Here is a 14050-nt window from a genome sequence, read left to right as displayed (position 1 = left end):
AGAAGAGGAAACCTGGCCTCAGGCAGTATTAGAAAGAGGCCACCAGTTCTGTCAACATAATTAGGACACACACACACACAGTGCGGCCTTGGCTGGATCAGGAGATTTTGACCACCGCCCTTGTGACCCATCCCCCACGGCCCCGGGCTGGCATAGCCCCACCCATAGAGCCCCATGCTGCCTCACTTCCTCTATACGGGCTGGTGAGGTGTCCCGGAGGCCTTCAGCCTGGGATTTAGGTATCTGGGCGGGCTTCTGGGTGGGCAAAGACTTAAATCCTCGCTGTGGGAAGTGGGTCTACCCAGGTAAGGCTGCCTCTTGCAAATTAGAAGCCTATTTGGGTAAAGGAGTAGAGCTTGGCTGGCTAGGACCTGAGCAGAGGGATTCAGGTGCCAGGAGTTCGGGGAAAAATGTTTCCTTACAAGAGGAAAAATAGCCAGGAGGAATGTCTGTGTACTCTGAAATCATGCAAGGCAAAGTAGTCATACAGCGCATGAGGACGTTTTGGTCAAGGGTCCACAAATACAAAAGTGGTCCCATAAGATTATAATAGAGCTAAAAGTTTCCAATTGCCGAGTGACTTCACAGCAGTTTTAAATCCGAGCGCAAAGCTTGCAAAAATCAACAAGGCCGTGGTTGAGACAGCAAACAACTTTAATCTGGGTGTGGATGAGGACGATAGGATACGAGCTCCTTAGAGAAGGTTCCTGAGTTGACTGATGAGTTGTTGGAACTGGAACAGGAACGCCAAGAGGCAAGAGAAAAGGAAAATGCAGAAGAAAAAGAACCCCCAAAATATTCACAGTGAAGGATTTCACAGCTTTTCAGACCTTGACAAGCTCCTTAAAAAGTTTGAAAACATGGATCCCCAACACTGAAATGTTTTCATTAATAGAGAGGAATGTTTATGGTGCATTTTCTGTGTGAAAGAACAAAATTCATCTGAGTAAATTTAAAGATCTAATTGGCTTTATTAAGCCTTTCATGAATCCGGCAGCCCCCCACCAAACTACTAGAAGGAACCTCCGAGGTTTTGTACAAAATGGAAGGTTTTTATAGGCAGAAAGAGGGCTGGACTACGAAGTTAAAAAAATGGATTATTTCAGGCAAGGACTTTCCTTTAGGGAGAGGCAGGGGGTCTTCTCAGGCAGATTACCCCACTAAAGTTGATCAGGAAATTCCAGACTGAATGATTTAAAATTCCACTCCTGGGATGGCTGAAACTGCAATTAGATTAGTTATTAAATTTTGGTTTGGTGCCATGGCTTAGCAAAAGTGACTCCATTTTGGCCTGTGTTGTTTTTTTTTTTTAACATCTGCTTACAAGCAAATCTATGATGAAAAAAAGAAACCAAGCTAACCACTGTGGACTTGTTTTTGAAGAGAGCTGCCTCCCCATGAGGAGCCTCAGGCAGGTGCTTTAGGAGGTGTTTCCAAAAGAAGTTTCCAGAAGAAGGCATTGTTGTCGTAGATGACACAGCTCCATGTTATTGCTCCTGAAGGCCTTCCCATGGGACAAGTGGTGGAAAACAGTGATATACTGATGACCCTGTGTAGGTGGAGGCCAATTTTTTTTAATAGAAAAAAGCTTACAGAATAAAGTTATAAAGGAAGAAAATGTTTTTGTACAGCTATACAATGTGTGTTTTAAGCTAAGTGTTGTTGCAAAAGAGTCAAAAAGTTTAAAAAGTGTTTAAGTTTATAAAGTAAAACACAGTAAGCTAAGGTTATAATAAGCTAAGGTTATTGAAGAAAGAAAAATGTTTTAAAAAATGTAGTGTAGCCTAAGTGTACAGAATTTATCGTCTATGGTAGTTACACTATGTCCTAGGCCTTCACGGTCACTCACTCACTGACTCACCCACAGCAATTTCCAGTCCTGCAAGCTCCATGCATGGTGAGTGGCCTATACAGGTCTGAATTGTTTATCTTTCATACCATATTTTCACTGTGCCTTTTCTATGTTTAGAGATGTTTAGATACACAAATACCATTGTGTTACAGTTGCCTGTAGTATTTAGTACAGTAACATGCTGTACAGGCTTGTAGCCCAGGAGCAGTAGACTAACCCATACAGCCCAGGTATATAGTAGGCGACACCAGCTAGGTGGGAGTGTGTGCCCACGATGAAATCACCTAACCACGCGTTTCTCAGAACTTGTCCCCTTTGTTAAGCGATGCATGACCGAATTTGCAGAAAAGCGAGCTGGAGTTAAGAGTTGAAGAGATATTCATGAGTCAACAGCTGAGGCTCTCTATATTACTGCTTGTCCCCCTGTACTCCACTAAGAGGGACCCCAAATCAGCCATGCCCTGCTCTGAATGATGAAGAAAACACTGAGAAGAAATTAGGAGAGCTGGATTCTGGATTCCAGCACCATGGCCTTGGGAACATACTCAGCCTCCTTGAGTCAGTAAGAGAGGGTAGGAGACCAGATGGTCTCTAAGATCTCCTCAAACTCTGAAATTCTAAGATGTAGAGCAGAGGGGGTGAAAGTGATTGGTAAACCTGTAAACAGTCATGCTCTGGAGTTGAACAAAACCAAACCAAGGGACAAAAGAAGTGAGATCCGACCAAGTTTCAGTGGGGCAACTGTAATTGTATCACACACCTCCCCACACCCCTAGGCAACTGGCACTATGCTTGGGCCACGTGACTGGGGTTCTGCCTGCCTTCTCCAGATTCTCCAGATTCGGAGTTCAGCCTTGAGGTCAGCCAGGAGTCCCTTGCAAAGATTTGAACTGGGGGCAAAAGAGCCCTCTCTCCCCCTCCATTCCCTGCTAAGCCTACTTGGGACCTGTGCCCAGAAGAGACTGACCGGTACAGAAAGCAGAAGGTATGGGGACCCTGGCTGTGGAGCCACTGTACTGCAATAACCCAGCCCAGGGAGTCTCCTGCCTGTCTCACAGGGGTCCCTTGAGTAGATGTCTACCCAAGGCTCGTCTCCTGATCCTGCCTGCCCACCGAGTCTCTCTAGGAACCTGAGGTGTTCAGGAGACTGCTCTTCCCTACAATGGAAAGAACAGGGCTTTGAGATCTGTGTGGAACCAGTGCCTCGAGACTTCAGGTGGCCACGAGGGGGCTCTCAGCTCTCGGTGGCTACTGATGTCCTCTTGTGGCCATATTGGGGAATGGCAGGAAAGATGTTGCAAAAGAGCAGAGGTTGGACTTCCTAGGAAAACAATAAGTTATCATTATACAATAACATAGCAATATTTATTATTACATATTACTTAACGTTTTGACATGTATACTTGCCACTCTGTGCCCGTCACGCTACTAAACTGTTTTACATGTATTAATGTATTTGATTCTCCCAATAGCCTAAAATATTAACACTATTATTATCTCCGTTTTGACAATGAGAAAACTGAGCACAGAAAGGGTAAGGTAGTTGCCACGTTCCCACAGCAGACCAGGATTCTGAGTCTAAGGAGTCTGGCTCTAGAATTTCTGCTTTAACTATTCTGAAACTAAGACTCATTTTTCAGGTTGCCAGGTAAAATACAGAATGCTCAATTTCAGTTAAATGACAATTTCAGATCAACAAATAATTTGTTAGCATAAGTATATCCCATGAAATATTTGGGTCATACTTAATACCAATAAATTATTTGTTGTTTGTCTGAAATTCTAATTTAACTGGATGTCTTGTATTTTTATTTACTAACTCTGGCAACCCTAATTTCCAAGGCACCTTTCTCTGTCAGATGTCATCACATAGATTACCTCATTTAATCCCACCCGGGAAGCTTAGCCTCAAGTGCCCCAGGATACCACCCCCCCACCACCCCCTACCCCCAGCCTCTCCCAACAATCTTTTTTTTTTTCACGTAAAGAAACAGAGATGGAGACCTGAAGTGACTCGCTGTGGTTACAGAAGGTAACAAGTAACAGAGCTGGGGACTGGACCCACATTTCTCCAGTGGACACCAGTGTGTGTTTCCCATTTTCACAGGAGAAAAGTGATGGACAATGATTGGCCCATGGAGATCCCGTCCTGGCATCTCCTTAGCCCTGGTCTGTTTTGTGGAAGAGCTGCAAGTCCCTCGTCATGTAAGAAAACCAGCGAGGGCCTTCCTGGGACCCTGGCACAGGATTGGAGACAACTCTCTAAGCTTCTGTGCCCAGCCCCCACCTGACTGCTCTAGGGAGGCAGGAGGGAACTGCTCCCAGGCCCCATGGAGCTGGCTGTCAGGTTCAAGTAGCTGCCTGTTCAGGGGCCCCTGAGGCTCCTCAGGACTGTTCACCTGCTGCCCTGTGCCCCGACAGCACCAGGCCCAGCTGCTAAAACAGTCCTGGCAGCCAAAAGGCAACTGAAGGACTCCAAGGAACAGGGACCCTGGGAGCCTCCCGCATCTCCCTGTTGCCTTTTGGGAGCGCGGTGCTTCAGCCCACAGGGAACACCCTGTGCATTTTTTTCTCTTGACTCTGCTGATCTGCTTCCACCGCCAAATATCTGTGCCCTTATTCCTCGCTGATGTACACAGTCCCCTGGCCCTCCCCACGCAGGATTCTGGCTCTAATAAGGCAGTTGTCAGGGAGTGTCTGGGTTGGGACCCCCTCTGGGGTGCAGGCTGGGGTGCACTGCCGGTATGTGCCCCAACAGGTTTTTCTCTATCAGCCTGAGATCAGCCTGGAGCCTGTCTGACCTGCCCCCCAGGGAGCCGGAGATACAGCCAGGTCAGAAGCTGGATGTAGAGACTGGGTTTCTATGGTCCGAGCTGGTCCCACTGGGAAAGCAGCGCACAAAGCCTCCTGTGTGCCGGTGGAGCTGCTGAGAGGCTGAGCGCAGTTCTCACGCGTGGGCTGAGGAGATGCTCCCTAGGGAGGTGTTTGCTTGTGGGACCCGGTACCGCCTGGTCCTCTCCCACATTTGGGAGGGGCCAGAGCCTGAGACAGCAGCTGGACCGGTCATCTGACAGGCGGCTGGGCAGGCTGCTCATGCCCCGCTCTCCTCTACTGGGCCACACAGGAGTTAGTGCCCACACAGGCACGCCACCAGGCTGTGACCACACCCACCTCGCCCTCAGCACCTCTGGGTAAGCACTGGACCTGGGCCTGCAGGCTGGCGGGGGATGGGGGGTAGGGGGTGGGGGCTGTGTATGGCTTAGGGGAGGGAGGAAGGAGTTTTCCTTTCTAGCATGAGTACCTGCTCCTTTGCCCAGGCACCCATGTACCAACAAGAACACAGATTCACATCAGCTCAGAAATTGCACCTGCTGACCTAGAAATCCCGGCCGGAGACTCCAAGGGTGAAAGACGGCAGGTAAGGTGGCTTGGCCAGCTGGGGCTCACCAGGGACAGTGCTGTGAGGAGTTAGCTCCCACCCCACATTTACTCCTGCCATCTCGCCTCACCCGGGAACACCTAGCCAGGCCACGGGAGATAAGGACATGGACCTCAGAAGGGATCATCCACCTCAGGCCCACAGTTAGGGAGCCCTGGGACCAGCCCTGGAGTCAGGGAGGGCTTGTTTGGGGCTAGTTTCGACAGCACTTTTGCTTCTTGAAGGAGGGTGAGAGGTGGGGAAGGTGGGGGCTTCCCTCTTACCCCTCTACTTGGGCTCCCAAACCTGCCAAGCAGGTTAATGTCCCATTTTTCTACAACAAGGGAAAGGAACAGGCAATGGGATCCTAGGCTCTGGGGCCTGGCGGTGGGGGAGGGGGGGTCATAAAGAGTCCCAAAGGCCGGGAAGTTCCCCTCAGCTGGCTCCTGTCCCCTCCCCAGCACGGCCAGTTACACCATGTCTGTGACCAGCGAGAAGGCAGGACTGTCTCTGACCCAGGAAATCCTCAGCTACCTGGGCCTTGCCAACAAGGTAGGGGCTGCTGGGACTGCAGGAATCATTCTTACTACATCTGCTCCGGGGCTGTGAGGGGGCCAGAGATGGGGAAGAGCAGGCCCTGAGGCCTGTCAAGGGCCTGACTGGGGCACCTGGGAGGGCATGGGCACACCTGCAATGCCTCCTTGCTCTTACAGACGGCAGCTTGGGGGACCTTGGGTACGCTGAGGACCTTCTTGAGCTTCAGTGTGGAAAAGGATGTGCAGAGGCTGCTGAGGGCCATTGCAGGCCAAGGTGAGCCCTTTCCCCTGTGCACTAGGGGATCTACCTTTAAGAAACCACATTATGGACCAAGAGAGAGCCAGGAGGGAGGAACCGGCCATCTCGATAAGTGGTTGTGGAATGTTTTAGTTCCTGTAAGTCAAGTACCACAGCAGGTGTGGCACAGTCCTGTTCACACACCCTGTGAGCTGTCTCATTGTTTCCATCCTACAGATGAGGAAACTGGGGCTCAGGGAGGTGAAGAGGCTCGCCCAAGGTCATAAAGGCAGAGCCAGGGTTCTAATCCAAGTCACTGATCCCCCAAAGCCACTTTTTCCCCATCACACAGGCCACCTTGGCCTAAATGCGGGTCAGGTTTGCATGCTATTTTGGCATCATATTTGTATCTCCTTTTGAAACCAAATGGAAGTGGGGGTGAAGCCCTCTCTGAGAGCTTGTTCCCTCCTAGTTTGCAAGTCTGAGGAGTAAGGGGACCCCAACCCTGTAAAGACCCCGCTGGGGGTCTGCCCGGTGGGCATACAGCCGAGCCCTCATTTTGGTTCAGGTGTGGACCGCAACGCCATTATGGACGTGCTGACCAATCGGAGCAGAGAGCAAAGGCAGGTCATCTCCCGAGCCTTCCGCGAGCGCACCAAGCAGGTGAGACCCCTCTGACTTCCCAGGAGCAGCGGACTGGGGTGAGAAACCCCCTGAAAGGCCTGGGGTACAGCAAGAGCAGGCCAGCCTCTGCCCCCTGGTTAAACGGGGGAAAGTGCTTTGGGCCTGAGATGAAAACCAGCCAAATCTTCCCAAACCTCCCCACACGGTTGGGCCTCCCTCGCACACCCAACCCTCTGTCCTGGGGACCCCTTCCAGGATCTGCTGACATCGCTGCAGGCAGCAGTCTCCGGCAACCTCGAGAGGCTCGTGGTGGCCCTGTTGAAGCCAGCAGCCCATTTCGATGCCCAGGAGTTGAGGACAGCCTTGAAGGTACCAGGAGGGGAGGCTGGGACGTGGGGACACACTGAGGGAGGGACATGGCTGGGCGGCTGGGCCTTCGCCCCTCCAGAAGAGCGGACTTGGCAGAGGCCCCTTTTAACATTCTCTGTGGACCCTTAGAAGGACACGTGGTCAGCATCTGCTCTCTGCTGGGGTGAATGGCATGGTCCTGTCTCAGGGTGGCCTCCTGATTTCTTGTAGGACTCAGGTTCTGCTGAGGATGTGGCCATGGAGATTCTTGCTACCCGTGCCCCACCCCAGCTGCAAGAGTGCCTGGCAGTCTACAAACACGGTGAGCGCATGAGGGAGGGCCCGGCAGGAGCGAGGAGGGATCAGAGGGACTGTCCTATCCTCTCCTGCAATCTCGGTGGCGAGTCCTCTGGGAGCCTGTCTGCCCGACCTCTGTTCCCTGGGGCTGTCTCCTTCCTCCCTGACCTCCTGTCCTCCTGGCCCTCCAGCCAGTGCTGAGTCTCCCCAGGGGAGACAGCCAGATGTGAGTCTCCCCAGGGGAGACAGCCAGATGTGATCTTTAAAGAAAGAGAAGCAATGAGTAACCATCTTAGTCTGGGGCTCCAGGGCAGATCCCGAGGTAATGACAACGTTGGGCGTTGTGACAGTCCCAAGGGTACCCATGTCATCTTCCCAACCCCTGGCTGATTCTGCCATCACACCACATCCCAGGCTGAATGGAACCTTGCTGCAGCCGAGGGGAAAGGTGGGGACCTGTTCTCTAAGTCATGGTGTCACCTCTCAGGCCCCTGGCTGCTGGCCCTGCTTGGCTGCTACATGCCTCACCCACTAATTGGGAATGAGCCTTTTCTCATCCTCATCGTAGCCCCCCTTTTTTTCTTGCTTTCCCCCATTTCCTTTGATGTCCAGTCTTGGCCTATCTCCTAATCCTTCTCCTACCCCTCTCTCTGTTGTTTTCTTTTCCCTTCCTTTTCTCCCTTTCCTGTGCTTTTCCCTTTGTAACATCCTACCTCCGACATCACTTTCCCTCCCCTCCACGGAGGGGGCCAGGCCCTAGCCATCCTGCCTCATCAGATGGTTTTCCCTACTTCCTCTTCACTGTCTGGCCACCACTGGACTAACAGATGCCTCCTGCCCGCAGCAGGTTGGCGCCTGGAGATGAGGCCGTGCCACAGCACGAGATCCCACAGTGGCGGGTGGCCACGTCTTCGGGATGCTTTTTGGGTGGCCATGATGGTGCTTCTGCCTTCCATCCTGGGGACTAACAGCCATGCAAGCAGGGGATGGCAGGGTTGGCGGGGCACAATGGGTCAGGCATTTGTCAGGTCCTAGAGGCATCCGCCTTGGAAAAAATCAGGAGGACTCAGGGAGCTCCCGACCCCACCCCAGATTTCCAGGTGGAGGCTGAGGAGGACATCAGATCTGAGACGAGTGGCACCGTGCAGGATCTGCTGCTCGCCCTGGCCAAGGTGAGAACTGACCTGCACGGGAAGGGAGATAAACCACCTGGGAGTGGGGTGGCACAGAGTAGGGAGCATTGTTGTAGTGTAATGAACAAGAGAGGGCTTTGGGGGGCGACCAGGTTTGGTTTGTGGTCCTGGAGATAAAAAGCTGCCCCTCAGAGAATCCTCCTGAGACAGTTTCCTTCTAGGGGGGCCGTGAGAGCTACTCTGAAGTCATTGACTATCACCTGGCCGAAGAGGACGTCCAGGTGAGTGAGGGAAGAGACCGCACAACCATGCACGGAAGACATGCCCTCCACCATAGCTTAGGCCAGTGACCCACGTACCCATTTGTCCAACAAACCTGTCCTTGCCGTGGGGAAAGAGTCCTCCGTGGAGTGGGGGCATAGGGTAGTGTTACACCTGAAACCTTTTCACTCATCTAGCCTCTGACTCCTGAAGTTACAGAAACGAAGCTCGTCAACTCTCATGGGTATTTGGGTGGGGGACCTTCCACAGACCCGCCCTCGGGGAACACTTAATTACTTGGGTGCCAGTTGTTCTCAAACTGGGGGATTGAGCTGTAAGGGTGGAGTCCCTCTCTTGGTCCTATTCCTTTTTTTTCAAGGAGGGCACAGCCCACAGTGGCCCATGTGGGGATCAAACTGGCAAGCGTGGTGTTATTAGCACCACACCCTGACCAACTGAGCTAACCGGCCACCTCTGTTGCATTTTTTTAAAAACCATAAATAAAAGCAACTAATTTGCAGGTTAAAATAACTTTTCCGCCCTTAATCCCATTCCATCATCATCATGGAGGATTCTGGGAATATCGTAATCATGGCTCTCCAGCCCCCAACCAACGATCCTGATTTACTCCCCCTTCCCAGGCACTGAAGCAGGCTGAGGGACCCGGCACAGAGGGGACATGGGTCCTTATCCTCACCCAGCGAAATCCTGAACACCTCCTCCGAGGTACCCACCAGGCTTCTTGTCTCCCCAGTTTGCTCTAATGATGAGTTCCGGCTGAGGAAGGTGGGGAGGGCTCATCCTTCTCTGTGGTAATCAACCTCCCGCATTTCTCTCTCTAACTACCTCCCCGCACACCCCAAGTGTTTGAGCAGTACCACCGATGCACCGGGCATGAGTTGGAGCAGATTGTCCAGAACCGTTTCCACGGAGATGCCCAGATGGCTCTGCTCAGCCTAGGTAGGGGCCTTCCCGGGACACGTGGGGTCTCCTGGGATTGGAGCTACCTCTCTCCATCTCTCCCTCTTTGCTTCCAGCCTCGGTGATCAGGAACACACCGCTGTACTTTGCTGAGAAACTTCATCAAGCCCTCCAGGTGAGAGGGCCCCTCCTTTTCCCTCGCTTTGGAACAAAAACTGGTGGGGAGATACCTCGTGGGCGAGAGGGGAAGTTCCACGCTGCCGCTAACAACAATCTCATAGTCACTTTATAAGCATATAGCAGCTCGCTTCCTAGGGTTGCAGACTCTCTGGTCAAGAGTAGAGGAGTGAGCTGTGGTGAGAGCTAAGTTAGGTGACCCCTAAGGGGCACCCAAGCCCACATTTTGGCCTCATTCATGCCTACATGGCTAAATACAGATAAGATTGGCTCTGGAAGACCATGCTTTGTCTGGTTTCACTTATTGCCAGAATGGTGATGGTGGTAACACCAGCAACAGTAATGACAAGAACCAGTATTTCTTAGGTGCTCACTGTGTGCCAGGGCCTACGCTTAGCCCGTTACACACCTTTAGTCCTCACAGCCACACTCCATCCCTGTGTTATAGATAGAAAAACTGAAGCACAGAGAAGTTAAGGACCTTGCTCAACGACACACAGCTTTTAGGTCGTATAGTCTCCCTACAAACACATGATGGTCCTGTAGGACATTTAACTGCCACGCGTCAACTCCTGGTCTATACAATAGATGTAGGTCTCTACAGGCAGACCTCATTTTATTGTGTTTCACAAATACTGCAGTTTTTTTTAACAAATAGCAGGTAAGACTCTCCACCAGCAAAAAGATTACGACTTGTGAAGGCTCAGATGATGGGTGCCATTTTTTAGCAATAAAGTATTTTTAAATTAAGGTATATACATTGTTTTATTAGACATAATACTATTGCACAGTCAACAGACTACAGCATAGTATAAATTAACTTTACTATGTCCTAGGAAACACAAAAATTCAAGTGACTCGCTTTATTGCGGTGGTCTGGAACCGAACCCACAATCCTCCAGCGTATGCCTGCACTATAAGCTCTACCATGAGTGCTCGTAGCACCCAGCACCATCTTTCTCCACACTGGTCAGACTTTGTTCCATATTATCCATAATTAAAATGGCGGCTTCAGTTGGAGTGATTTCATAAGCAGAACCCAGTCATTCTGCTCATTGAGCTAGGTCTCCTGTTAGGACAACTGTCTCCCAAAACCCAGAAATAAAAAAACTCACCAAAACTTTGAAGAGGAAAAGAGTAGTTACCATTTGGCAAATGGTAAATGTACTGGCTGAGAATCTCACATGCCTTATTGACCGCTGTTCAAAAGACAGTGCCTTTAAGTACTTGTTTCATCATCCAGAGATTTCCATTCAGACAGCAGATTATTGTACTTACCCAATAAAGCCTGGACTTTTATAACGGGTCAACACTAAAATTCATTTGAAGAGTTGTGCTTATCTAGTTTTGCTGTCAAAAAAAGAGAAAGACTTTTACCCTAGCAGTAAATAATTATAATGTACGTATCTGGGTTACAGGACCCACACTCTTGGATGTAGGAATTGAAAAATAATCTTGGCCCAGTTTTTAAAAAAGAGGATAAATTCAATCAGGATACTTCTGTACTATTCTTTTATGAGAGATAGGTGAAAACATAGATTGTGAAGAATGTTTCTTCAGAAAAATGACCTTCAGTGAATGCTGATTCGGGACACATTTGAACCAACCTGAACCATAAAATAAATGTTCGTTATAAAGATCATTATTAGGTGCCAAGTACATTGTCAAGTATCAAGACAAAATTTGTATTTAATATAGATTTGGTGTGGACGGTACTTGTACACCAGTGGGAATACTCAGTTAATGAGTGACTCTTGCCCCAATTCTACAACTTTGGCGTGACAAGAGTTTGGAGAAGGGAAGAATTGATAGTTGGGGGAACAATTGGCAATCTTTATCACAATACGAAACTGATGATACATGAAATTTAAAATATGGTAGCCATCAGGCCCACTGACGATTAGGTAATGAATCCAGATGAAATATAGCATCCTGTTTTCACTTCATCCCTTTCTTTTGTTTCTTCATAGGAGTTTATGACCTGTGGGGTGCCATGGGTGTGGGTTTCAGGCCGTCTGGGGAGGGTCATGTGAGTCGAGTAATTGAGGAAACTGAAAAATAGGACATTAAATGGTGGACAGCTCCCGTGCACAGCTCATGACACAAGTAGGATTTTTGCAACCAAAAGTTTTCATGTAGCAATCTCTCATGATAACACTTTACTTACTATAATCATTTGCAATGCATGATTGATGTAATGACTTGATGATGGTTTTGTGCCTCTATTATTTCTAAACTGAACCCTCCATTATCTTCTTTAACCAAAAGGCAGGAGGCCTGGTGGAGGTATAGGAGAAAGACAGTGATGCTGAACCCCAGGGGTCCAACCAGGAGAAACTGATGTGTAAAGATGAGGGCAGCGAGATGGCTTGTTGGGTCTGGATTAGAACCGGAAGTCACATGACCCTGCTCCCTATCAGAGCCCCACCAATTCAGTTTTTGGTTTATTTAGTTGTGTGTGTGTGTGTTTTAATTTTATTGGGGAATATTGGGAAACTGTATTTTTCTGGGGCCTGTCAGCTCCAAGTCGTTGTCCTTCAATCTAGTTGTAGAGAGCGCAGCTCAGCTCCAAGTCCAGTCGCTGTTTTCAATCTTAGTTGCAGGGGGTGCAACCCACCATCCCATGAGGAAATTGAACCAGCAACCTTGTTGTTGAAAGCTCGTGCTCTAACCAACTGAGCCATCCCACCACCCTCAACTCAGTTTTCTCCTTAGACATTCACTATCTTGGAAGTTAAAAATAGTCTTCCTGGCTTTTATACTGGAAGTCTTTATAGGAAGCAAGTCTTTTCAAGTCTTTTTTTAAGTCCCTGCCTTTGGAGCTGCCTACCACCAAGCTCTGGAGGAGCGAGGCTCTAAGCAAGTGGCAGGGCCAGGAAAGACATGTGGAAGGAATGAGAAGTATTCCAGCTGCCCCGAGAGACTGATCTTCCTGATGCGCTACACATCTTCCACGAGCATGGACAAAGATAATTTTTCCCCTAGATAACGTATACTTCTCTTTTCCCTTGACTCTCTCTTCTCCTCCACTGTTCTAGAATAATCTACCATGCCGTTTAATCCCCATCCTGTGAGAATCTCATTGCCACCCCTCTCCATTCTGTTTCGTCCCCCACCAGGAAACTGAGCCCAACTACCAAGTCCTGATGCGTATCCTTATTTCTAGAAGTGAGACTGACCTTCTAAGCATCCGAGCTGAGTTCAGAAGGAAATTTGGGAAGTCCCTCTACTCTGCCCTCCAGGTGAGACTCGGCTAGTTCTTAACCTGGAGCCCCAGAGCTTCACCCCTCACCTCTTCCCTGGCATCTACTGCACACAGCAGAGCATATCATGCCCTGGAGAATTCATGAGTCTTTGGTTAACTTAGGTGTAGGACTCCAGGCACCAGATGAGTTCTAGACCAGCATGAGGGAGGGGACAGAGTGCCTGGGCCAGGAGGGTCGTGAGTCCTTGTGTTAACATGACTCCCTTGTGTGCAGGATGCAGTGAAAGGGGACTGCCGGTTAGCCCTACTAGCCCTGTGCAGGGCTGAAGACCTTTGAGACCTCCCTGCCACCATCCCACATGACATTCAAGGATCTGAGCGTCCCATGTGTGGCTGAGCCTGCAGGAGACCAGCTGGAGGCTAACCCCAACAAATAGGCTAACCCCTCACGGAGCACATGTTCCAGCTTCTTGTTGAGGCTGGCACTCGAAGTTTTCTTTTAAATCTCTTAATGTCCCTCATCTCCAAGTGATGTCTGGTACCTGGGTCCCCTCACTCTGTCTTGGGTGTGGGTTGATGGGATCTCTCCTTGACGGTTTCTGCCCGACTCATCCTTCCTGAGCCCTGGGCAGAACATCTCACTGATACTTGAATTCTTTTGGTTAACTTCACAGTTGTTTGTGTTCCCTGATTGAAGTTTGGGTGGAACAGGACGTGGGCTGGGAGGAGGCCTTGAAATTGGAGGTGCCTTTGATGTGTGCTTGGATATTCAACAGGGAATCCTGTTTGGGGCTCTAGTGTTGCAGTTATCAACAACCCCTCTCCCCTGGGCATCTCCACCCTCCCCTTGACCCCATTATTCTCTCTTCCCCAGGAAACTTTAGGCAAAATAATTAAGAAACAGAAACCAGGACATGGTCAGAGGTGGCAAAGGACCGTGCCTTGGAAACCCACCTCCAAATGAGAGGACTAGTTCCCAAAGACTTATCGAGAACATAAAAACAACCAAAAAAGGAAAAAGCGGGCTTTGGTTCCCCCTG

The 14050-nt window shown here is 49.8% G+C and overlaps 1 protein-coding gene across 2 annotated transcripts; it reads left to right on the top strand.

Moving 5' to 3' along the window:
• The first annotated feature begins 4625 nt into the window (after positions 1 to 4625).
• Positions 4626 to 13681, top strand: ANXA9 (annexin A9). 2 transcript variants are annotated; one of them, XM_081025149.1, is made up of 14 exons: positions 4626 to 5043; positions 5170 to 5270; positions 5732 to 5822; positions 5984 to 6080; positions 6613 to 6707; positions 6924 to 7037; positions 7248 to 7338; positions 8406 to 8485; positions 8668 to 8727; positions 9349 to 9433; positions 9572 to 9667; positions 9745 to 9803; positions 12925 to 13047; positions 13285 to 13681. In XM_081025149.1, exons 3-14 carry the CDS (start codon positions 5748 to 5750, stop codon positions 13345 to 13347), a joined length of 1038 nt encoding a protein of 345 aa, XP_080881275.1. In that variant the 5' UTR covers positions 4626 to 5043; positions 5170 to 5270; positions 5732 to 5747; the 3' UTR covers positions 13348 to 13681. The 2 variants fall into 2 exon arrangements, with proteins under 2 accessions (XP_080881275.1, XP_080881276.1); XM_081025150.1 differs by lacking the exon at positions 4626 to 5043 and having other exon boundaries at positions 5067 to 5270.
• Positions 13682 to 14050: the final 369 nt, after the last annotated feature.

This window comes from Rhinolophus hipposideros (genome assembly GCF_964194185.1).
Source record: "Rhinolophus hipposideros genome assembly, chromosome: 19".
Taxonomy (NCBI): domain Eukaryota; kingdom Metazoa; phylum Chordata; class Mammalia; order Chiroptera; family Rhinolophidae; genus Rhinolophus; species Rhinolophus hipposideros.
This window is presented reverse-complemented; position numbering and strand designations above follow the sequence as displayed.

Excerpts from the sequence above, each read along its gene's own strand:
- ANXA9 (XM_081025149.1), top strand. The coding sequence starts at position 5,748 with ATGTCTGTGACCAGCGAGAAGGCAGGACTGTCTCTGACCCAGGAAATC. Across the intron at positions 7,339-8,405 it reads CCTGGCAGTCTACAAACACG|ATTTCCAGGTGGAGGCTGAG; the intron begins GTGAGCGCATGA and ends ACCCCACCCCAG. Across the intron at positions 13,048-13,284 it reads CCCTCTACTCTGCCCTCCAG|GATGCAGTGAAAGGGGACTG; the intron begins GTGAGACTCGGC and ends CCTTGTGTGCAG.